The sequence below is a fragment of the Pristis pectinata genome, chromosome 21 (genome assembly GCF_009764475.1).
Source record: "Pristis pectinata isolate sPriPec2 chromosome 21, sPriPec2.1.pri, whole genome shotgun sequence".
NCBI classification, from domain to species: Eukaryota; Metazoa; Chordata; class Chondrichthyes; order Rhinopristiformes; family Pristidae; genus Pristis; species Pristis pectinata.
Window position 1 is genome coordinate 16,615,458 of NC_067425.1, and position 24,011 is coordinate 16,639,468.

Genomic DNA, 24,011 nt, shown 5'->3' on the forward strand with positions numbered 1-24,011 from the left:
CAAAGCTAATCGTCAAATTATCTGTTCAAATTATTTTAGTACCAAATTCCTATATAATTACTTACGTTGTTTATGGCGCAATTTGAATTTTTAGTGCATGGAAGCAACTTAAAATTATCCACATTACACTATCAGCTCAGTATAATTTAATAGATAGTGGAAGTAAAACTTCAAAAATGGATGAATCAATAGTTATGATTTGCAATTTTCTGTAATCTAAGAAGACTTTCAGTCTGATCCATTAGATAAATTAGATCTTTGATATTGCTTCTATTACGTGGATGTAGCTTAAACACTAATTTCAGTATTCCCTGTGTACTTTCTAGTGCAATTGGAATTTAAGTGAAATAGTGAGGCATCAATAGCAGTTCCATGTTCCTTTTAAACAAAAGCAGAAAATATAGAAGAACTCAGCCAGTTAAACAGCATCTGTGGAAAGTGAAACCTGTTAATGTTCTGGGTCAGGGACTGGGTTTTACTGTTTTTCTTTCCACAGATGCAGCTTGTCTGGCTGAGTTCTTCCAGCGTTTTCTGTTTCTTTTTCTTTCAGATACCAGCATTTGCTGTTTCATTTGCTATCTATGTTCCTTTCACTTTTTGTACAGAAGCTCTGTAAATTTTGTCATCAGAACACTCAAATGTGATACCATGTGCTGGTGTTTAATATAAATGTTCTGTTTGCAAGTAAGGAAATGCCACTTGGCATTGAAGAAATACCTTTCCAAAAATCCAAATTTGCTAAATGGGACTATTCTGGTAAAAATAGAACTAATCCCAATTAAAATGAACGGAAAAGATCAAAGAGGCCATGTTAAATCCAGAGTGCTCTCTTATTATTTCATTTGAGGCACTACTCTAGTAGCTTCTCACAGGCTAATAACTGACAGAATATGTGACGTAAGTGAAATGGGGAACTAAAGTTTCAAACCATCCCAGAACAAAAACAACTGTCTCCAACCTTGGTCATATCATTGCTTCAAACATTTGTTAAAGCACAAAGCAAATATACTCTGGAACCATGCCAACCTCCCCAGGTAGGATACAATTTATATGCAGCTGTTTCGTTAACTAACACTTACAACAATCAGCTCTGATTATATTAAGCTACAATTAATCTGCACCCTGGAATGTGTTGATAGGAACTGGCGTGCTGTTACTTGATTAAAACCAAAAGGATTAAAAATATTAATGGTATTAAATATTCTCCGAAACCACTAGCACTGGAATTCTTGGGTAAATCTGCACTACTTATGTGAGCTTAAAATGAACAGTCATTTACATCCTTTGAATCTTCAATCTCATTTGCCAAGCAGTACTTGGTTTGAGATATGACTATCTTGCACCTTGAAAGTGCATTTTTGAATTACAAGCTGCCAAAAAGGCTTCAGGAGGTACTTTTCTACAGCACCTTTGGTTTGTGTTGCCAAAATTACTAAAACAAAATGGTACCAAAGAATCTAATCCGTAAAAGCTGCCTCAGGGTTTAGCCTGGCAGGGGAGTAAGTAGTCACGTGAAATAACTGTGACCCACAGGCAGAATGCAGTGCTACTCTGTGGTGCAGTAGAGTCCTGGGAGCTATACGTTTGTATTTGGAAGTCTGGCAGGGGATTAAGATCACAGGAGGAATAATTTTCCATATTTCAGTTATTTCCCTTTTTTGTTCCTCCTTTCCTGAAGATTCTGATAGAACTCAAGCAAGGACTAGTATTTATACAGTGTGTATGTTCTTTACAGCTAATAGAATAGTTTTGAAGCATGGTCACTGTTGTAATATGTTATGATCTCACAGACATCAGCAGTTCCTTACAACCTTGTTCAAGTGGCGATTTGTCACAATGATTGTTAAAAGATCATTAAGTAAGAAAGCCATACAGTCAAGACTTATTTGATTTTAATTCATTTTTTGGGAAGTGGGGTTGCTCTCAAGGCTAGTATTTATTGACCAATCTTAATTGCCCTTGAGATGGTGGTGGTGAACTGCCTTCTTGAAGAGTACATTTTGGTGACTGTATTCCCACAGGCTGTTGGGCAGGTAGTTCCAGGATTTGGGCCTAGTGACATTGAAGGACCATTGAAATATTTCCAAATCACAAAGTCCGTGTTGGTGGGGTCCTGAGTGCTGCAGGTGGTGGTGTTCCATGTACCTGTTGCCCGCATACTCGGTGTATAGACGGAGAATTTGAGAGATGTTATTAGAGTAACCTAGGTAAGGAACAGTCAGTGCATTTTGCAGATGGTCCTCGCTGTAGCCCATGAGCTGGTGATGGAGGCAATGAATGTTTAGGGTTGTTGTTAGCATGTCAAACAAGTGGCTGCTCTGTCCTGAATAGTGTGACGTTTCCTGAGAGTTGTTGAAAATGCACTTATCCACCAAAACGAGTGTATACTAACACACTTGTGACTTGTAGATGGTGGAAAGGCTTTGTGGTTCAAGAAATAAGTCACTCACCCACCACAGTATACCTAGTATCTAATCTGATTATTAATGTGGCTGTTCCTGTTAAATTTCTGATCAGTGACTTCCAAGATGATGTTGGTGGGGATCTCTGCAATGGTAATTCCAGTGAATGTCAAGGGTGGATGGTTCGACTCTGTTGTATTTTAGATGATCATTGGCTGGAACTTTGGCGTAACTGTTACTTGGCACTTAGTTTCTCTGCTACCATTCACGCAAGCATCTTTACATCAGGAGTCTTAAATGGAAATTGAAAGTGAGAATGTAAATAGTGTTTTTGCTTTGCTGCTTCAGCCCAGCCCACCGCTGGCAAACTGTCATCTGTCATAGGGCTACAGCCGTCACCTGACCTGAAGTACGCTAATGTTCTGATCCCTTTCAGTGTCTCAATAAAAGATGGCACCAGGATGCCATGAGTTTGTTTTGAAATGGTCTGGCTTTTGTGGAAAATTCTAGCTGAAAAAATCAGTGCTCACTGAAGGGTAAATCAGACAATTTTTGGCAAATGCATGGACAGGAATACGGGAAAGCTACTGTCCCTGCTAAACGGTACCTGGCCGAGAGCCTTGGTGTAGAAGCAAGTGGAATGCTGTAAAGTTGCTTTACATGGGTGATGGATATCTGTTCACTAATGACAGAGAACGTTAAGTTTGTACATTTCAGTGTGTGTTTTCTTTTTAAATTTCCAAATCCCTCTCCAACCATTGCGAGTTAAATTTTACAAAAGTGCCATTGTAATCCTTTACTGTCTAATTATTGCAAGATTTTTTTTCTGAATATACTAAATAGTTTAACTTTTGCTTCCTGTTACTTTTACTACTTTTTCTCCCTCTTAGACTTGTCTTTCTTGCCTTCTGTATAGAATTTGGCATTGAATTCAGGCTTGCATTGCTCAGTCTCGATCAGAAATCTTCAGCCTAATTGGTTAAGCAGATACATTATTGCTTGTCCTGTTCACACAGATCTCCCGATAGAGGATGCCACGTTGCAATTGATTTCTAATCTACACAATTTCCAGGGCAAAAGGCCACAGAAACTCCAATAAGCAAGTGCAAGTATTATAAACACCTTTCACCATTTGGTCCTGACTTACTGCAAAATCCAGGTCAATTTGTTGGAAACTTCCCACAGTCTGTCAAATGATGTACTGCCTACACTTGTACCACAGATATGGCCTCTTCCATCCGCAGAGTGGGGCCACCATTAAGTCATATTGTACCCATACTACGCCGGCCTTTGGGAGAGGTGATGGAGTCCACGACAAAGGTGCAGATTATGTATGAAGAGTGCCCTGCGTCATGGATAGCTAACTGTTAATGTTAGGGAGGGAGTTTACCCTGTGTCCCACCTACTTCCGATGAGCATTGAAACCATTCTGAACCTGCTTCTCTGGAGGCTGCCTGAGCACTTCTGAAATCCAGTATCAGCTATTATATCTCAACGGCTATGAAATCAAATGAAAAATAAAAGGAGAGCCAGCAAATGCTGGAAATCTGAGCTACCAACAGGAAACTGTAACTGCCTAGCAGATCTGTATGAAGGGTTGCTGTGCTTCTGATGCATACTCTTCATTGTAAAAGATGCCGTATTTCCAGCATGTGTTGTCATGTAATCAAACCAGTTGGGGCACTTACCAGAAGGTATCTGACATCTTCCTTCAGTTCACTCAAGATTCAGTTTGCTGATGTTGCTGACAAGTTATTTGGCCACCTTCTGCGTTGACATGTATCCTGAAGCCACCTTGAAATAAAGTGGTGGGATAAGTGGCACTCAAAGACGTTTTTGGCTTGAGCTGAATCTGATGGTGTGGCTGCTGCAGCGTCATTTGGCTCTGCTACTCAAATGCTGACTCTGCATATTGGCTGTCCCCTAATGGAACAAACTTTCCTGCAGAGCTCCCCAAGAAGGCGACCTTGCCACTTTCACTCGGTCTCTGAGGAGCTTCTAGCAAAATGGTTCACCCAGCGTATTTAATTTTCTTCCAATTGTGTTTCAAGAGTCAGCCATATGACCAACTCAGCAGCAAAGAAAGCACAAAGTCCTGCGAAGTGCAAGGTTCTATCCCGAGGTTGTAAAAGGCTCAGCGGTTTTAGTTTGGAGTGTCTGTGTGATAGATGAGGGCCAAATCAAGGAAGCGCTCTGTACCAAAAGGCATCCTCCAACATTATATTTGTATGCAAGCTTCTGCATTTATCCATTTGCTATCAGGAAGAATGTTCTCATAAAACTAATAGCAAAGGAGGTTATTTAGTACACTGATAAGTTGTGTGCCTGTTAGTCTGCAGGGCTGCAGACAGCTCATGTTGTGCAGCTGGAGGCCGGTGATAGTTGAGGGCTGCGGCAAGAAATGGGAGCAAACCAGGCCATCGATTAACTGTTTACTGTACAATTTTACACCTGTTCACAACATGGCTGATCGTATACTGTCTTCAAATGCCTGTAAAGTGCTGAAATATAGATGAGCTTATTTCCCTCTTCTAATGCATCATTATTACTTTGATGAGATGGCACATTTAGACATAAGAAAAAGACAAGACTGTGAATGTGCACATTAAGGGTTAAATGCTGGAACCATATGTTCCTCCTTCTCTAGTTGCTGTTAGTGGAAAGCAAGGATATCCTTGGCCATTATCAGGGAAAAATATGGGATATTCCTCTTTAAGGTAGGCTGTCTGCAAGAGACTGTTGCTATCAAAGGTGCATGGTTATTTGTGTTTAAATAACAACCCTACTACAATATGACTTCACAGCACAGTGTCCTGCAAGACTTTTGTTTGATCCCTGTTCCTCCACTCCTCTCCTGAACAAGGCAACAGTTATCATGGTGCAGCTTTATAGATGCACGCAGCCCTCTTCTGTCTTGTCTCCGTGTATATTTTTCACAAGACACCAGGTAGCAAATGCCACAGAGTCGCCACAATCATGACCAATGCTGTCATCAACCAATCTCTGCACACTGCCTTTTCCCAACAGTTGTCACTGGATACCAAGGAGGAGTCGAAGTCCTCCACCAGGGGCATGGGTACAAATGAAAATAGTTTAAATGTTCTTTTGATCAAGGGTAGCTGACTGAGCACAGACTAAGAATGTGGGATTTGGAGGGCTAATTATTGTAACAGTGGGTTCACACGAGGAGCCAATGAAAGACTGATCAACCGTTGGATAATGTGCATTCTGCTGTTCAATACATTGAAATAGTTCATTCAGAAAGTTAAGTAACGTTGCCTTTTGAGGAACATCTACTGTACAGGAAATCTAGAGCTACAAAGTACATTGAGCTGGATTCCTTAATGGTAGTACAAGGAATAGAGTAATTTAAACACATTTGTAATTATATTTCAAAGCTTTTGGGAAAATGTTCTACTTTTGAATTTGTATTACAGCCTTTTACAGGGAAAATTTTCATGTGTATAATGTTGTTGTCTTTGGGCCTTACCATTCACAAATATCTTTGCTTTAAATCTAACTAAAGGTCTTCTAAAGTAATGTTGTGGAAACAAATCATTAATCAAGTTAATTTCCAGAATTAAATCTTCTTTCAATGGTATTCCTGGCAGACTCAAATTGTTATTACGGTATGATAACACATTGAGTAAGTCATCTGGATTGGCATTCAAGGAGACGGTTGATCTAGAGAAAGGAGTTTAGATTCCATTACCAGGAAATTCAGTAATTAATAAACCTGAAATTGGAAGCTAGCGTCAGTGATGGTGACCGTAAATCTACCGATTTGCCATAACGCCATTCTGGTTCACCAAAACCCTTTACGGAAGGAAATCTGCCGTCCTTGACTTCAGATTCACCAGTGTGTTCAACTGTTAATTGCCCTCTGCAATCCGGAAAACATCAGTTCAGGGGCACTTAAGGATGGGCAACAAATGCTGGCCTTGCCAGTGACGGTCACGTCCTGTGAATGCATAAATTGTATTTATTTTGATCCACTTTAACATCCACCAGAAGAGCCCAGTTCATTTTTGGGGGCTTGTGTAAAATCAAAATTGCATGCTGATGTTGCCTTTCACTTCCAGGCCTATCTGTGGGATGACAACAAGGATGTGGTGGAATGGCTGGAGAAGCAACTGCTGGAGGAGGAGGGAGCTCGGTCGGTCATTGACGAGAACATTAAGTACATTTGCAGAGATTACATCCTCAAACAGATTCGGAGGTGAGGCTTACGGTGGTTTTATTCATTTCAAACTGGGTAAATGTCCTTCCTCTTGTCAGAGGAGGTGTTCGAGTTCATAAATCATTAAAATATCTAATAAATCTTATGTTGTGAGCATCACACGTCAATTAAAATATTTAGGACAAAATAGATTACATAATGGGGGTAGATAACATAACGGGGTAGTTTCAGAAGAGACGTGAGGGGTAAGTTTTTTTTTACTGAGAGTGGTGGATGCCTGGAATGCGTTGCCTGATAAGGTGGTAGAGGCAAACTCATCGGGGACTATTAAGAGGGGCTTGGATGGGCACATGAATGAGAGGAGGACGGAGGGATATGGGCGTTCTGTAGGTGGGAGGGATTAGCTATGTCGGCACAACATTGTGGACTGAAGGGCCTGTTCTGTGCTGTACCATTCTATAATGAATAGACCCGTTTTAGTTGTGTGATTGGCTCAGATTTTTCTAGGAAACAATTGGGAAGCTCATTACTACTTCTGGCTATTTTAGTCACTTGCTGCATCTTCCAGCAGTGTCACAGGGGTCAAGGGAGGAGTGAATTGGATACTCAACAAAATTCCTTTGTCTTGTGATTTTGCGAACTCTTCCTTGAGTTCACAAAACTTCCCTCATTTGGGTCATGAGTGGTGATGACAGAAGCTTGGGAGATGGTTCCCAAAGGGAACAGAGAGGATAGCAATTATGCAAATTGTGGTATCAGGACCATGAAGTCTGACACTGTGTAGAGGTTTGTTTAATGTTCTACAGATACTGCAGAATGCACATTAATGCACATATTTCTGAAATGCACCTAGTATCTAAAGACGTACAGGTATCAACTGCCTGGGCTAAAGGACATGCCTTTGACAGCTATAGAGAAAACCTCCTCGCTCCAAATCCCAGCACATCCCCCTGATGTTCCATGTGGTATCTGCATCCTCTCAGCCACAAAACCAAGTGGAACCCTGCTTGTGTGCTTTTCCTGACTATTGTCTTGTACAAACTGCATTATGCTCAGCATTTTGTATGCGCCTGTGTACTTAGTAGGAGCCCTGTGCAAAGATAAACACTGCGCCCATCGTCTGTTTCCCCAAACAAATAGATTTATCCAGCACGTCTCCGGATGATTCTCAGAAGGCTCCTTAATTTGCATGTTATTTCTTTCCCTGGGGCCTTGCACAGCAGGGTATTAATTTTCAGTTCAGCAATGCATGTGTGTGTATTAACAATCACAAACTCACAATGGCTGAAGGGTTCCATGCAAGCAGGTCAGTAAGCAAGCAGACCCGGCTCCGTCTGATTTTAAATGTTGCACGCTGTTCTGAAGGTGTTCTTAAACCAATGGAATTAACTTGCAAAATCCAATTTGTGATCAGAAATTGATTTTTTCGAATTCCGAGAAGTGCCCCTCTAATGTAGTCAGTAATCTTAAATTGTATTCTTTCTACCATTTCATGTGCTTTGTATAAGGTCTGTATTTGCCCTTTGCTTTTGAAGCAAAGCAAAGCAATTTTTTTAAAAGATCTGAATCTGGCCATTCAGGGTTTCTGACGCAGGGTTTTGACTTGAAAAGCCGACAATTCCTTTCCTCCCACAGCTGCTGGTCGACCCGCTGAGTCTCTCGAGGCTCCTGAATCTGGCCATTTTGTTTTTTTCTGCCACTTGATTTTTTTTCTCCCAATGCTCTCCTGAATCCCATGGTTTCCTGATGCCCTCTTACCCCCCCCCAACCTCACCCCAAGTGAATCTGGATGTTTAGTTTCAGTATATTAATTCACAGGCATCTGCAGCACAGCTGCATCCTGCCTCACAGTCACTCGACTGCATCCCCTGCAGGCAGTTGTCAGTAATGTTGAATGGAAACACTGCCATCTGATCTTGAGTCCCAACCCACAGAAAATACAGTTCTATGTTTGCTTGCACAGTGTTGGTATTCCAGATACCTAGCAGTAACAGGAGATTCCGCCTGACACTTCTGGGAATGAGTCACCCTTACAATCCCAACAAAATTTCCTTGTCAGGAATATGTGAAGATGCCATTCCTTGTGCAGCACTCCTTTTGGGGAGTTCAAACCAAGTATTTGTCGGAGTGCCCATTGTAAGGTAGTCCTAGAAGAACGTAGTCTTAAACCTGCAGTGTTGACCTGGGAGATGCATAACTAAATGAGAAACCAACTTAAATTGTCACCCATGCCTATTCCTGTATTTATTCTCTGATTCCCCAAAGCTGCTGCTCCACCCCTCCAATGCCAGTGCTCCTGACCTCTGGTCTGAAGCCCACCTCTCCATTTTTCCCCTTATCACCACTCCGTTCCTTCCCCACTGGTCTCTGTGGGCAGGTGCAGGTCCAGCTCCACCCCTGACCTCAAACCCATTGCCTGTATTGTCTTTGAGAGAGGAATACCAGGTGGCACATTTTAATGCACAAGCTCGTTGATCACCTTGGCAGATAATCAGGACTGGTATGGGTACAGGGAAACGGGGAACTAGCTTGTCACAGGTGCTGTCATTAAACCTGCTTATTTGGAAGCAATGGAGTTACAGATAGAGACCCAATCCAAAGAAATCATAGAGTCATACAGCACAGAGTCAGGACCTTCAACCCAGCTGGTCCACGCCGACCAAGATTACCATCTAACCTAGTTCCATTTGACCCATATCCTTCTAAACCTTTCCTATCCATGTACCTGTCCAAGTACCTTTTAAAAATTGTTAATGTACCCACCTCAACCACTTCCTCTGGCAGCTCATTCCACTTACTGTCTGCCCTCTGGGTGAAAAAGTTGCCCCTCAGGTTCCTACTAACTCTCTTTCCTCTCGCCTTAAACCTATGCCCTCTAGTTCTTCATTCCCCAGCCCTAGGAAAAAGACTGAGTGCATTTACCCTATCTATGCCCCACATAATTTTCTACACCTCTATAAGATCACCCCTCATTCTCCATGGAAAGCAGTTCCATAACTCAGTCCCTTGAGTCCCAGAAACATCCTTGTATATTCCCTCTGAACCCTTTCCAGCTTAATGGCATCTTTCCTATAGCAGGGTGACCTAAACTAAACACAGTATTCCAAGGCACAAGTTGAAAAGCTGCATTGATCCTTGTCTTGTGGCTCTTACCGCTTCAAGATGCAAGCTGACTTCAAATAGTGAAAGCAGCCTGCAGTTGCAAAGGTGATACTGGTTGTGTCATGAACATAACCAATGGGCATTACAGCAAATGTTACATAGTGGTGTTGAAGGAAGTGGTTGGTTCCTGGCTATTCTGAAACCTTAAAACAATGATGATGGGGTATTTAATAGCATCCAACTCTGGGTGTGTTTGTTTATTCTTCAGATTGAATTATGCCACTGTTTAGAATTGGATTTCTGGGTTTTTTGCACTTTATAAAATGGTACAAATTGTTCCTTTTATTTAATTACAATAGAATTAAAAACTGTCTTTGCTATAACTGTAATAACCAAATTCTGTAATGCTGTTATGTGCAAGATGACTATTCAGATTGCAGAAAATAATGGTTTGATTTACTCTGTGTTTGCAGTCTGGTGCAGGCCAATCCTGAAGTTGCCATGGATTCTATTGTTCACATGACTCAACACATCTCCCCCACTCAGAGAGCTGAAATTGTGCGCATTCTGTCAACAATGGATGCCCCTGCTTCAACATAGAGGACACACAGACTGGATTCTGCAGCAGGCTGACAGGGGCACTGCCTCTGCCTTTCTATTGCAACAGCCATACAGACAAAGATGTTCAAAATTATGGAGAGTGGAACCCCAAGCACAGAAATGTGGACATCGGCCTGTTGTTGACATTTTTAATAATTTACAATTTGTATCTCAGATGTACAATGAGGATAAATTTAATTTAACCACATGTAGATTGTGACGTGATATAAATGTCTGTATTCCTGGCACTGCATTGTACCCTCAATTCTCATGGCCTTGTGAAAGGTACTGGATTTGCCTTAAAGATACAGATACAGGTGAAGGTAGAGGATCACTTAAACTGCCAGCAATCAAATCTGTACACTAAACCACTCAGTTCCTTTTCAGGCATGTAGTACATTATGGTTTGCAGTGCTAGTTAACTGTGCAATCAGACTAGAATGCTCCTAGTTTGTGAAAATATTTTAATAATTCGTGTAACCCTCATTATTCTAATTGCTGCTGTAGATGTTTCTGAAAGAAAATTAAAACAGAAACTGACATGGAAGAAGTTAAACAGCCAAGTGAAAGTTGTACCAGTTCTAACCAATCCCTACAACTTGCCATTAGCCAAGTGTCTGGAAAAGTGGAGCCCCATGCTCTTAAGTAAGGAACTACAAAGACATGTATACAAGAGGGCAGAGATGAGAGTCTTATGTTGAAATAAAAGCCATCAGATACAGTTCATTCCCAACTATGTGGCAATTTGAATTTTCATTGATGGGCACTGCTGAATGATTGACAGGTGGATCCTGTTCACGTTTGTGCAGCCAGACCAATTTTAAGGGGAAGGGGTTGCCTTTAAATTTATAGGGGGCGAAGGAGCTGCTGGCTATTTTAAACCAATTTGCTGTTAGGATAAAAAAAAATTAGTTTCCCTGTTTCTCCATATGCCTTGTAATAGCCAAATCCAACAAGAAAACACAATAAGAAGTCATGAAATGTCAGGAGTAATCTGTGAAAGGAATGTCAGCATTTTCCCTTTAGCTGTGGCGTTGAAAGAAGTGGCTGCAGTTTGAATGCACAAGGGTGAGGAGGAAGATCTAAATCGACAAGAATTGTTATTCACTTCAGTACGGTAGCGTAGTGGTTAGCGCGACACTATTACAGCGCCAAGCGATCGGGGTTCGATTCCCGTCACTGTCTGTAAGGAGTTTGTACATTCTCCTGTGTCTGCGTGGGTTTCCACCGGGTGCTCTGGTTTCCTCCCACATTCTAAAGACGTACGGGTAGGTTAATTTGGGGTTTAAAATGGGCGGTGCGGACTCACTGGGCCGGAAGGGCCTGTTAGCACGCTGTAAATAAAAAAAATTTTAATAAATTGTAGCAGTGGCTTGTAGTTTAACCCTTGTTATTATCTCCTGTAAGATTTAAGGGAACATTGCACCTTAAAAAAAATCAGTCTAAAATAACTTGTTTCAAATTAATTTTGCCTTCAATCCATGGGTTAAGAAATGGTACCTCACCGCAGTAAATTTCTCAGTATTCTCCCAATGTGTCAGGGGAAACAAGAATGTGCATTCAGTGCAAACCTTAAATATTTAGAAACAGAAAGCAGAAGCAGGAGTCGGCCATTCAGCCCTTCTTACCTGCTCCACCGTTCAACACAATCATGGCTATTCGTGCACTTCAGTGCCCTTTTCCCGCCTTCTCCCCATATCTCTGTCCCTTTCACATTAAGAAATGTACCCACCTCCTTGTACTGTATGTGTTTAATGATGTGGCCTCCACTTCCTTTTGTGGTAGAATAGTCCACAGATTGACCTCTCTCTGGGTGAAGAACTTTCTCTTGAAATCCGTTGTAAATGACACAGCCCCTGACCTTGGACTCTGTTCCCTGCTGCTTTCAACCATCAGGAACATCCTCCCTGGATCTCTTTTGCCTAGGCCTGTTATAATTTGATGGGTTTCTATGGGATCTTTCTTCTGTACTCTAGTGAATAGACACTCTGTGGCAAGAACATCCTTCCTTAAATAAGGAGACCAAAGCTGCATAGGAAACTCCAAAAGGAGGTGTCATCAGACCCTGTACAAATGCAGCAAGACATCCTTGCTTCTGTGATCAAATTTTCCTGCAACAGAGCCTGCCTAACTCTTGGCTGAACCTGAGCACTTTCTTTCAGCGACTGACACACAATATTTCCAAATAACCAGGTCTGGAAGAGCTTTCACAAAGATATAATGTGCAAATTTTAACCATGAGTGAATGGCTTTCAGTGGACTGCTGGGTAGGGTGGTCAGTTCATGGTTGAATTTGGCTGCTTGTAAAATTGGTGTGACTGCACAAACTATTTGTTTCCACAAGCTATTGAGGGCGAGTTGAAGACTGTGATGTAGCAGTGCTGTGCATCCAGCCTGATTTTTCTCAATTTCTTAATCTCCCTGATGACCCCCCCCAATCCATACATGGGGGAGGGGAGAGCAGGAGAGACACAGTGGTCTACCTGGGAACAGCTTCCTTCTGATTCAGCTTGAAGGGTGGGAGAAGGGAAAGTGAAGAGTTGTTACTGTACACCTAGCTTTAATCTCTCTCAACTCTGAGCAGTGTGGGTGTAGGTCCACACCAGCAAGTGAACAAGGCAGATGGATTTGTAGCTTCAGTGACTCAAGTAAAGGTTCAGATTAGCAAGTCTTAAGATTTTGAGCCTCACAACAAAGTAAGATACCAGTTCAGACTGTCGTGTTCACCGTCTTTCTGCTTTGTTCTTAAGATTTTTTTAATATAACAATCCTATTTAGGTGCAGTCCTTCCATTTCACAACTGCCTGCCAGCATTTGCTGCTTTGATGTATTGCGCACAAGTGGGGAGCCTTTCTGAATGCAAGTAGAAACAACCTGAAGAAAAGGTTTACAGTTTCAGTGCAGCAGTCGCTCAGAAAATCCTCCCAGATTGGTGTAAATGGGTGCTTGAAGTTCAGCACAGACTTGGTGGGCTGAAGGGCCTGTTTCTGTGCTGTATAACTCTAGAATTCTATCAATGATAAGTCAGATAAGCTGAAACAGAAATATTCAAGGGTCATTTTTTTTGACACCTGTTGAAGCCATTCCTGTAACTTTTAACTGCAAACAGCATCTGTTTAACGAGACAGCTTTGTAATTAATTGCCTATTTTACAGAGGTCTTTCTTTTAGGTAATACCCAAGGATTTCTGCTTGGGCTTTGAAAATGATTAATTATTATATTTTATAAATGTATTAGAACTTTGATAAAAGGCAGAGTATCTTGTGCTTCGATTGGCTTATAGTAAGGTTTGATTAACTTATGGTAGGGTTTATATAAATTTTATTTAATGCCACATTTATTATTGATGGCGGTACAGTTTGTGGTATTTGTGTTGGACCTTTTTTCATTATTTACATCATCAATCATTTTTAAGGCCCATCACTCCTCCCCTCCAGTAGGGGTTGCTGCATTCAAATGTCACTTCCACACTCAAAATCGAATTCTCTGGGTTGCAGTGAAGGGAATGCAATGGGAAGAGAGAAAGGCAGTTATTTCAGTGATCGGGTTTGTTGTACGAGTCAGTTGTGATGCAGGTGGGAAAACTGCTCTTGAGCAGTAAGTGCAAAATGACTTCTCCTTGCCTGCCTTTATTTCACAGTGCCTATGGTAAGACTGATTTCACCCAATAAATAGATGGCTACAAAGCTGGAGTTTCACTCAGTCTCTGTTGTGGTAAACCACTGTGGACAATTGGCTGCTGCTGCGACTGTGGGAAACTGCCTGTTGTTTAGAGGGAAGTGATATTGTATCCAAACAGGTACGAACTTCTCAGACACTAATCTCAACTATAGTGGGGTGGGAGAGAAACACTACAGCATTTTTTTGTGTTTCATTAGTCCATATCCAAAAATTGCCTTTAAGGTTTGAGTGGAAAATGACATTCACAATGTGGTGGTGTAAATTATAAATACCACAGTTCTGTTTTGGATTCATATTTCTCATGATAATGCTTATACTTTTAACCTGTATACCAAAGCACTCTCATACTGAGCATTAGAATTGACTTGGAACTTCTGGTGTGTGCTGATAATGGAGCAAACGCTAAGGTGAGCAAAATAGGAGGTCAAATTCCTGTGCAGATGAAATGGTGCAGGTCTTGTGAACAAAATGATATTTTCAGAAATTCTACATTCCAAATTTGTTGTAGCGGTAAGCAATATTAAAAGTAAAAATAAACAATCAATCCCCCACATTTCCTTAAGGAATTCTCGGACTAGAGTCACATCAGCTTTTGGATTAGGGACAGAACATTCAAGCAACGGTGGATGTTTGGTTGCATTGATGTGGGTTAACATTTTTTTAGCTGGAGTCCGAAGAAGTGATTAGTTCATAGAATATTAAATTAACAGTTTATGTAAAGCTTGCTGCATGTTAACGTAAAGCAGTGAGCCCAACTTTGTTAGGTGTGCATTAATAGAAGGTCTGTTAGAGAGGTTCCACCCCAACCATGATGGGCTGAAGGGCCTCTCTCAAGACTTCAGTGTCTTCCCTTGCCCACAGATCCTATTCGAGCTGGGACACAGAAACACACCTAGGAATTCTTCAGCTGGTGAACACTTCACCCAGTAGCACATCATATTATATTCTGTCTCTGAAATGTAAATGGCATGAATTTTGGAGGCAGGGTCAGTGTGTTGGTTTACTGTGCAGCTTAGCCCTATCAAGCAAGGATACATTTCTGACTGGTTGGCTTCACTGTGGGCTCAGGCAGAATTAATACTGTTGCTTCTTTCGAATCATCATGTTTTGCAGACACCCTCCATTTCTCACTGAGAAAAAGCAGAAGCATCCCCTGGGTTTGTGTTTTGGAATGGGGGGAGGGGGAAGGGGGTGCCTGTTGAGAGGTTTTGCACCTCTGCCCCATTTTGCTGATGTGGGATACTGGTTTGAATTTTGCAAGTGTTGAAATAAGTGGAGTACAGGGAGTTCAAATAGTGACTTGGATCTGGCAGAAGAATTGCAGGAGCCTTCTTGGCAGCTGATGGGCTACAGAGTAGAAGCCAGCATAGTTGATGCACAAACTAAGTATTTATTTCATGGAAGGGGTGGCTGCCTGTGCCTTTCTCACCCATGGAGCAGAAACCAGCAGTTGAGTGCTGTTTTCCATTAAGGTGTGTAGCTGGCAAAAGCTAAGACCACAAGGCAGCACACTTCTCCCAAAGGTCTGAGTTGGCTCATGCTACCCTGTCACCACAGAATTACTGCAGCAGTATACCACGGGCTTTAGTCGAAACAAATGTTGAGATTTTGATGAAAGCGGACGAGAGCTGTGTAACTATGTTAAAGAAACACTGGTCTGTGGCTCTGCACTTGGCAGGTTTCAGCAAAAGTACAAACAGCAATTAATCTGGGCCTCAGTGTTGGCACTTGGGCATGCTGACCAATGATCCTTAGTGGACGTTCACTGTCTAACATGAATAGCCAGATAGGGGAGGTGCCAATGACCACAATAATAAAGGTATCCTAATAAAAGTGCAACTAAAGCTAGGAGGAGAGAACAAAACTGGGTTTTAGAGCAACTCTAAACTTTGATTGTACACAAAGGTACTTGACAGAGGGGTGAATACACAAGGAAATTAGTTGCATTACAGTGTAGAAAGAATCTTGTTCTCTCTCAAAGCTGAGGATCAAAGTAGTAATGTTTTCTAATTTGAGGCTTTTGTACCTTCTTCAATCTCGAGAGTATGGAAAAGATCAAAATAAAAAAAATTAAATTGAGTCTTTGCAGTTTGTGTTGTCTGATTCTTCATCTAGGCCACAAGGATAGGTCGGATTCATTACCAATCAGACTGTCCCACAAATATTTAAAACAAATTGAATTGCACACCAATACCCATCACAATTACACTTGGTGCAATAACTGAATTAGCAATTCAACAAAATAATTGGAAATGCGACATTCTCTATCCAGAAGCCTCCCTCGAGGTTTTTTCAGTCTATGGGGGTACTCAGCTTCACTAATTCTGCAGCTAATTAGTGCTGTACTTGGAAATGAAGTTGTTTAAATGTAGAATTTCTCTTTGGTGAAAAATACATCAAGATACATACAGCAAATGCATCCTAAATTGGAAATCCAACTGTAACCCTTTAAGTACCCAACTTTGGTGTTTGTGTTTGCATTTGCATTTTGTGAATGTTCTCTTCACTGTTGTTTCTTCACCTCACAATCCCCACCTTGCCATATAGCAATACAACTCCCATTGCTCCGGCATGCAGGTTGGGCTGCAACTAGCAGGGTAGCAGAGTTTTACTCTGCAGTAGTGAGGTGTAATGTGAAGGGGTGCATCGTTAAACCGATCAGCCAGGCTTACCCTCACAACCTGCAAGGAAGTGATGTTGAACTCGAATAAAGCACTGGTTAGACTACTGCTGTAACATTGCATCCAAGTCAGGACAAGTGAAGGCCTTGGAACAGGTGCCGAAAAGATCTTATAGGCAATAACAGAGGCTTGGTTGACAGAGGGACAGGAATGGGTGCTTAATGTTCCAGGGTTTTGACGTTTTAGAAAAGATAGAAAGGGAGGTGGGGAGTTGCACTACTAATCAGGGACAATATCACAGCTGCACTCAGAGGGGACATGATGGAGGGCTCATCCACTAAGTCTATATAGGTAGAACTCAAAAATAAGAAAGGTGCAATCACTCTGATAGGATTATACTACAGACCCCCCAGTAGGCACCGGATTAGGGAAAGGTGTAAAACGAATAGGGTTGTTGTTGTCATGGGGGACTTCAACTTCCCTAATGATAAACTGGGACCTCCTTAGTGTAAGAGGTTTAGATGGGGCAGAATTTGTTAGGTGCATCCAGGAGGATTTCTTAAATCAAGATGTAGATAGTCCGACGAGAGGAGGGGCCGTACTGGACCTAGTGTTGGGTAATAAGCCTGGCCAGGTGATTGACCTTTCAGTGGGAGAACAATCAGGGAACAGTGAGCACAACTCCTTAAGTTTTAAGATGGCTATAGATAAGTATGGACCTTGCGGGAGAGTATTAAATTGGAGCAGCGCAAATTACGAGAGCATTACGTAGGAACTAGGGACAATTAATTGGAAACAGCTGTTTTTGGGCAAGTCCACATCTGACAGGTGGAGGGTGTTTAAAAACCAACTGCAGAGAGTACAGGACAGGTACTGTATGTTTCAGTAAGAAGGAAGGTAAGAGAACCTTGGATGTCGAGAAAGGTGGTGAATTTAGTCAAGAAGAGAAAGGAAAATTATGTGAAGCTTAGGAAGCTAGGATCAAACAGAGGATTAGAAAGAAGCCAAAAACGAACTCAAGAAGGGAATTAGGAAAGCGAGGAGAGGCCATGAAAAGTCCTTTGCAAGTAGGATTAAAGAGAATCCCAAGGCATTCTATACATACATCAAGAGCAAGAGGATAACTAGGGAGAGGGTAGGACCACACAGGGATAAAGAAGGGAACATGTGCTTGGAAGCGGAGGATGTGGGTGAGGTCCTTAATGAGTACTTTGCATCAGTATTTACCAAAGAGAAGAACATGGAGGATAGGGAGATCAGTGTGGAGCGTGCTAATATGCTGGGGCATTTCGAGATAAAGGAAGAGGCAGTGTTGGGTCTCTTAAAGAGCATTAAGGTGGATAAGTAAGTCCCCAGGGCCTAATGGGATATGCCTTAGGTTATTGAGGGAGGCAAGAGATGAGATTGCTGGGGTCTTGACCAATATCTTCGTGTCCTCTCTAGCCACAGGTGATGTCCCGGAGAACTGGCGAGTAGCTAATGTTGTTTCATTATTCAAGAAGGGAAAGGTGAGTCTCACGTCAGTGGGAGGGAAGTTACTGGAGAGGATTCTTAGGGATAGGATTTATGAGAATTTGGAAAACCATAGCCTAATTAGGAACAGTCAGCATGCTTTGTGCAGGGCAAGACGTGCCTTACTAACTTGATTAAGTTTTTTGAAAAGGTGACGTGGGTGATTGATGAAGGTAAAGCTGTGGATGTTGTCTACGTGGATTTTAGTAAGGCATTTGACAAGGTCCCTCATGGGAGGCTCACCTAGAAGATTAAGACGCATGAGATCCACAGTGAATTGGCCGTTTGGATTCCGTAGAAGACAGAGGGTTGTGGTCAATGGGACTTATTCCAGCTGGAGGTCTGTGACAAGTGGTGTTCCTCAGGGATCCATACTGGGACCTCTGCTGTTTGTGATGTATATAAATGACTTGGATGAAAATGTACGTGGTGGGTAGTAAGTTTGCAGATGATACAAAGATTGGTGATGTTGTGGGTAGCGTAGAAGACTGGCAAAGGATACAGCAGGATATAGATCAGTTGCAGATATGGGCGGAGAAATAGCAGATGGAGTTCAACCCGGCCAAATATGAAGCGTTGTACCTTGGGAGATCGAATGTAAAGAGACAGTACACTGTTAATGACAAGACCCTTAACAGTGTTGATAAGCAAAGGGATCTTGGGGTCCAAGTTCATAGCTCCCTGAAAGTGACTACACAGGTTGATAGGGCAGTAAAGAAGGCATATAGTATGCTTGCCTTCATTAGTCGAGGCACTGAGTTCAAGAGTCAGGACGTTATGCTGCAGCTTTATAAAACTTTAGTTAGGCTGCATCTGGAGTATTGCATTCAGTTCCGGTCACCCCATTATAGGAAGGATGTCGAGGCTTTGGAGGGGATGCAGAAGAGGTTTACCAAGATGCTGCCCGGATTAGACGGCAGGTGCTATGAGGATAGGTTGGACAAACTTGGGTTGTTCGCTCCGGAGCAGTGGAGGCTGAGGGGAGATCTGATGGAGATTTATAAGATTATGAGAGGCACAGATGGACAGCCAGTATCTTTTCCCCAGGGTTGAAATGCCTTGCACCAGAAGGTATGCATTTAAGGTGATAGGGGGTAAGTTCAAAGGAGATGTGCAGGGCAAGTTTTTTTTTTACAGAGAATGGTGGGTGCCTGGAATGTGCTGCCTGGAGTGGTGGTGGAGGCAAATACGATAGGGGTCTTCGAGAAGCTCTTGGATAGGCACATGAATGTGAGGGAAATGGTAGGACATGGACATTGTGTCGGCAGAAGGGATTAGTTTAGTTGGGCGTTTTATTACTAATGTAATTGGATTGGTACACCATTGTGGGCCGAAGGACCTGTCCCTGTGCTGTGCTGCCCTATGTCCCATGCAGAATGGGCGTTTGCATGTGCTCCCTGTGACTGCACCGGTTTCTTCCGGGAGCTCTGGTTTCCTCCCACATCCCAAAGACATGTGGGTTGGTAGGTTAATGGGCCACAGTGAATTGCTCCTGGTTTGTTGTGGGAAGAATAAAAAAAATGGGATTAATGCAGGATTAGTCTAACTGGGTGGTTGATGGTCAGTGTAGAAACAGGCCCTTCGGCCCACTGACTCCATGCTGAATCTGCCTATGAATCTGGTTTCAGGGGTGAGAGCTCCAGCTGCAGGGTTGGACAGGAAAAGTTGGGTTTCATGTTGCAGTGGAAGAGGTCGAGAGGAGATTTGACAGGTGAACAAGATCACGGCTGGGTTAGAAACAATTAACAGATGATTCAGACAAGAGGAAACAGTTAACATTTTGGGTGAATGATACAAGGATAATGTTTGAAAAACCTGTGCAGAGATTATTGTGGAGACACAAGAGACAGCAGATGCTGGAATATGAAGCAAAAAACAAACTACTGGAAGAACTCAGAGGGTTGAGCAGCAAAGGGTTGGTCAACATTTCATGTCGACACCCTGCGTGCATCAGGACTGAGAGTGTAGAGGGAAGGCAGCCAGTATAAAGAGGGCGGACAGAAGCTGGTAAGTGACAGGTGGAGCAACACACAAAGTGCTGGAGGAACTCAACGGGTCAGGCAGCATCTATGGCGGGAAATGGACAGTTGACGTTTCAGGTCGAGGCCCGTTGTCTGGACCCAGATAAAGGGCCCAGAAGATGGAACCAGATTTGGTGGTGGTGGGAGGGTGGCGGGCGGGGGGGGGGGGGGGGGGGGATGTGGTGGGAATGATGGATGGATGGAGCCAGGTGTGGGAGGGGGAAGAGGGGACTGTTGAGACCAAGCGAGGTAAGGGAAGGGCAATGAGTAGATGGAATTATGTGATGGGGGGGGTAACAAGTCTGGATAATGATGGGGGGATGTTAGTGGGGTTTGGGATATGAAAGGTGAACAGAGGAAGAGTGGGCTACCTGAAACTGGAAAATTCAATGTTCACACCATTGGGCCACAGGCTACTCAAGCAGAAAATGGGGTACTGTTCTTCTAGTTTATATTTGGCCTCACTGTGGCAGTGGAGAAGGCTGAGGACAGGCACATTGGTGTGGGAATGAAAGGGGGAGTTGGAATGATAAGCAACCAGAAGCTCAAGATGGAAGCAGGAAGCAATATTGATGCAGTTGTCAATGCAATGGAGAAGGAGTTGGGGAGAGGTGCCAGGTTTGGAACAAGGACTGTTCCATGTCCCCAGCAAAAAAAGACACATAGCTAGGACCCATGTGAGTGCCTACGGCTACAACTTTGATTAGGAGGAGGAATTGAAAAATAAGTTGCTGAGGGATTATTATGGTCTGGAATTTGTTGTTTCAAGATGGCGGAAAGGATCCAGTCTTTCAGGAGGAATTAGATATGCATTTGATCGGAAGTAATTTGGAGAGTTAAAGGCAAAGAGAGGAGGAACGGCACTGACAAGGTTGCACAAGTAGCTCATTTAGGATCAGTGGGTCAAACGGACTCATGCGCTGTAGCAATTCTATGACATGGAGCCTTTTTCAAGTACATCAAACCAAACAGATTAAAGAAATGACTGTTGAGTAATCAAGCTCCCACATGAGTTTGCAATCTCAAACTCATCTCAATGGAAATAAACCCAAAATGGTCTGCAAATGGTCAGAACAACCAAATAGAGAATAACATTTAAAATCCAAACACAGACAAAATTCAAGTGTCAGAAATATTTTGCACTTCTTCAACATTTCTCAAATACAAGGAGATTCGTTAGAGCAGTTGGAACAAAGAACATTGTCAGTCTTTAGTCAATTAACCGTTGCATTATTGTAGGCTAAGATGGAAATACTCCCCGTGTTAGCATTTTGAAAATAATTACTGCCTGGATGCATTAAATATGTGCAACGTATTCATAGATGTTGCATTAAATATTTGTTGCTGTTGACATTTAAAAGGAACATAGCTGTGCACAATGTGCAGAATCTTGAACAGGTTCTTTAGAAGCAGGAGTTTTCAGGAGAAATCTCCCGATCACCTGGTGATATAAGACAGATGGAACACATTTCTAGCTAGGAGGATGAGTCAAATTGAATGGGGGTACTGGTCAGGATTTCCAGCCTCATGAGTGAAGAATGCAATCGTTTCCCTGCCCAAATATGCAAGTTCATTTTAATATTGAAATTAAACCAAATTTGTGTAAGGTTTATCATTACTTACTTTGCAGTATCTTCTTCCTATTGACACCATTTCCTGTCTGCATATACATTTAGTGATCTCTTTTTTTGAAACTTGCAATTTCTTCTGTCCAATGTAGTCTGGAAAGATTGGAAAACAGTCTTTTTAATACTTGGTTTTAATTTAATACTACATCCCATTGAAACAGGCAGGTCATCTTATAGGAGCTGCAGAAGCACTGTAATCCCTTCACTGGGATTGGTGCTTTTGGTCAATAATGATTTAGGACTAAGACTGGAAAGATCCAGCAAGCTCTGCCTTTCTAGATTTGTACAAATGCTCTGATTCGTCTGGCACAGAGGAATACTACATAGAACATAAAACAGTACAGCACACAAAACAGTACAGGCCCTTCAGCCCACAACTTCTGTGTCGAGCATGATGCTAAATTAAACTAATCCCCCCATTTCCTGCAGATTCACGTGCCTGTCCAAAAGCTTCTAGAACGCCAACTATCGTATCTGCTTCCACTACCATTCCTGGCAGCCTGTTCCGGGCACCTGTCACTCTCTGTGTACAAAAACTTTCCCCCTCTCACCTTAAAGCTATGCCCTCTAGTATTCGACATTTCTATCCTGGGAAAAAGATCCTGACTCTCTACCCTATCTCTGCCTCTCATAAACTTCTATCAGGTCTCCCCTCAGCCTCTGATGCTCCAGATAAAAATAGTGTAAAGAATGGATTTATTTAATAATCAAGGAATATAAATTTAAATCTTTAATGAAAGACGAGTTTAGTTTAGTTCCTCAAGGTGGCTGATTTCACTGTGCACCCACATTGGCAGAGATTTCAACTGCAATCCCAATCATTGCAAACAAAAAGATCCCTGTAATGAATAACAAAAAAATTACATAGAAAGCACTTTCTTCCTTCTAGGTGGCATTAGTCTATCTGTTGTTTGCCGAGACTGCTTTCAACCACAATACTTAGCACCTTCTTCCAAATGGATTTAACTTTGAATCTGGATGCTTTCCAGCCTGGCGTGTTTGCTATGGATTTAATTAAATTAATTACTACATCTGTGGTGGTACTGAGCATAGCTATAAAGCTACATCATTGTTCCTATTTGTTGGTCTTCACAGTCAGTTGAAAGCCCAAAACAAATTACAAAGCATTTTATACCAAGGTTGCCAACTTGCTTTATTTTAGATAATATTCAGAAATGACCCCAGCTCATGAAACAAAAAAAAACTCACCCAGGGAAGCTTCTGCAGATGAGGTTGGTGTGACTTAACCCGGACAGTGAGATATCTGTGTTTAATTTGATCATTTCTGCTGCAGAAGGACTATTTTGAAGACAGACAAATCTTTCCAGAGAATAACTCAGATACTGTAACGTGGGTGTTCCAGATCAAATGATGGTAGGACTCCAGCATCTGTGGTGGTATAAAATATCCCAAACCTCTTCACTTTGCTTATAAAAAGACAGAATTGGCTACAGAAGGCTTCATTCCAAAGTGTAATAAAGACTTTGCCAATGAAGTTGGGTTTAAAGCTTGCCTTGAAGGAGAGGTGGAGAGGTTTCAGGAGGGAACTCTGTGGTTAAGAAGGCATATGGTGTATTGTCCTTCATCAATCATGAAATTGAATTTAGGAGCTGAGAGGTAATGTTGCAGCTATATAGGACCTTGGTCAGACTCCACGTGGAGTACTGTGCTCAGTTCTGGTCGCCTCACTACAGGAAGGATGTGGAAGCCATAGAAAGGGTGCAGCGGAGATTTACAAGGATGCTGCCAGGATTGGGGAGCATGCCTTATGAAAACAGTTTGAGGGAACTCGGCCTTTTCTCCTTGGAGCAACGGAGGATGAGGGGGGACTTGATAAGAGGTGTATAAGATGATGAGAGGCATTGATAATGTGGATAGTCAGAGGCTTTTCCCCAGGGCTGAAATGGTTGCTACAAAAGGACATAGGTTTAAGGTGCTGGGGAGTAGGTATGGAGATGTCAGGGGTAAGTTTTTTACTCAGAGAGTGGTGAGTGCGTGGAATGGGCTGGCGGCAACGGTGGTGGAGGCGGATACGATAGGGTCTTTTAAAAGATTTTTGGATAGGTACATGGATCTGAGAAAAATAGAGGGCTATGGGTAAGCCTAGTAATTTCTAAGGTAGGGACATGTTCAGCACAGCTTTGTGGGCCGAAGGGCCTGAATTGTGCTATAGGTTTTCTATGTTTCGATCTATGAATACTGAGCCCACGAGCCTTGATGAAAGAAGCAGGGATGTACAAGAAGCCAGTCGGATTAATGCAGGG

At 42.3% G+C, this 24,011-nt stretch overlaps 1 protein-coding gene across 1 annotated transcript in view; it reads left to right on the forward strand.

The window, feature by feature from the left end:
- The window catches only part of acaca (acetyl-CoA carboxylase alpha), a 237,926-nt gene extending 221,882 nt beyond the window's left edge, over positions 1-16,044 (forward strand). Inside the window, 2 exon segments of the mRNA XM_052035876.1 lie at positions 6,485-6,621; positions 10,158-16,044. Of these exon segments, the coding sequence (XP_051891836.1) occupies positions 6,485-6,621; positions 10,158-10,284 (264 nt within the window). The 3' untranslated portion in view covers positions 10,285-16,044.
- The last annotated feature ends 7,967 nt before the right edge of the window (positions 16,045-24,011 follow it).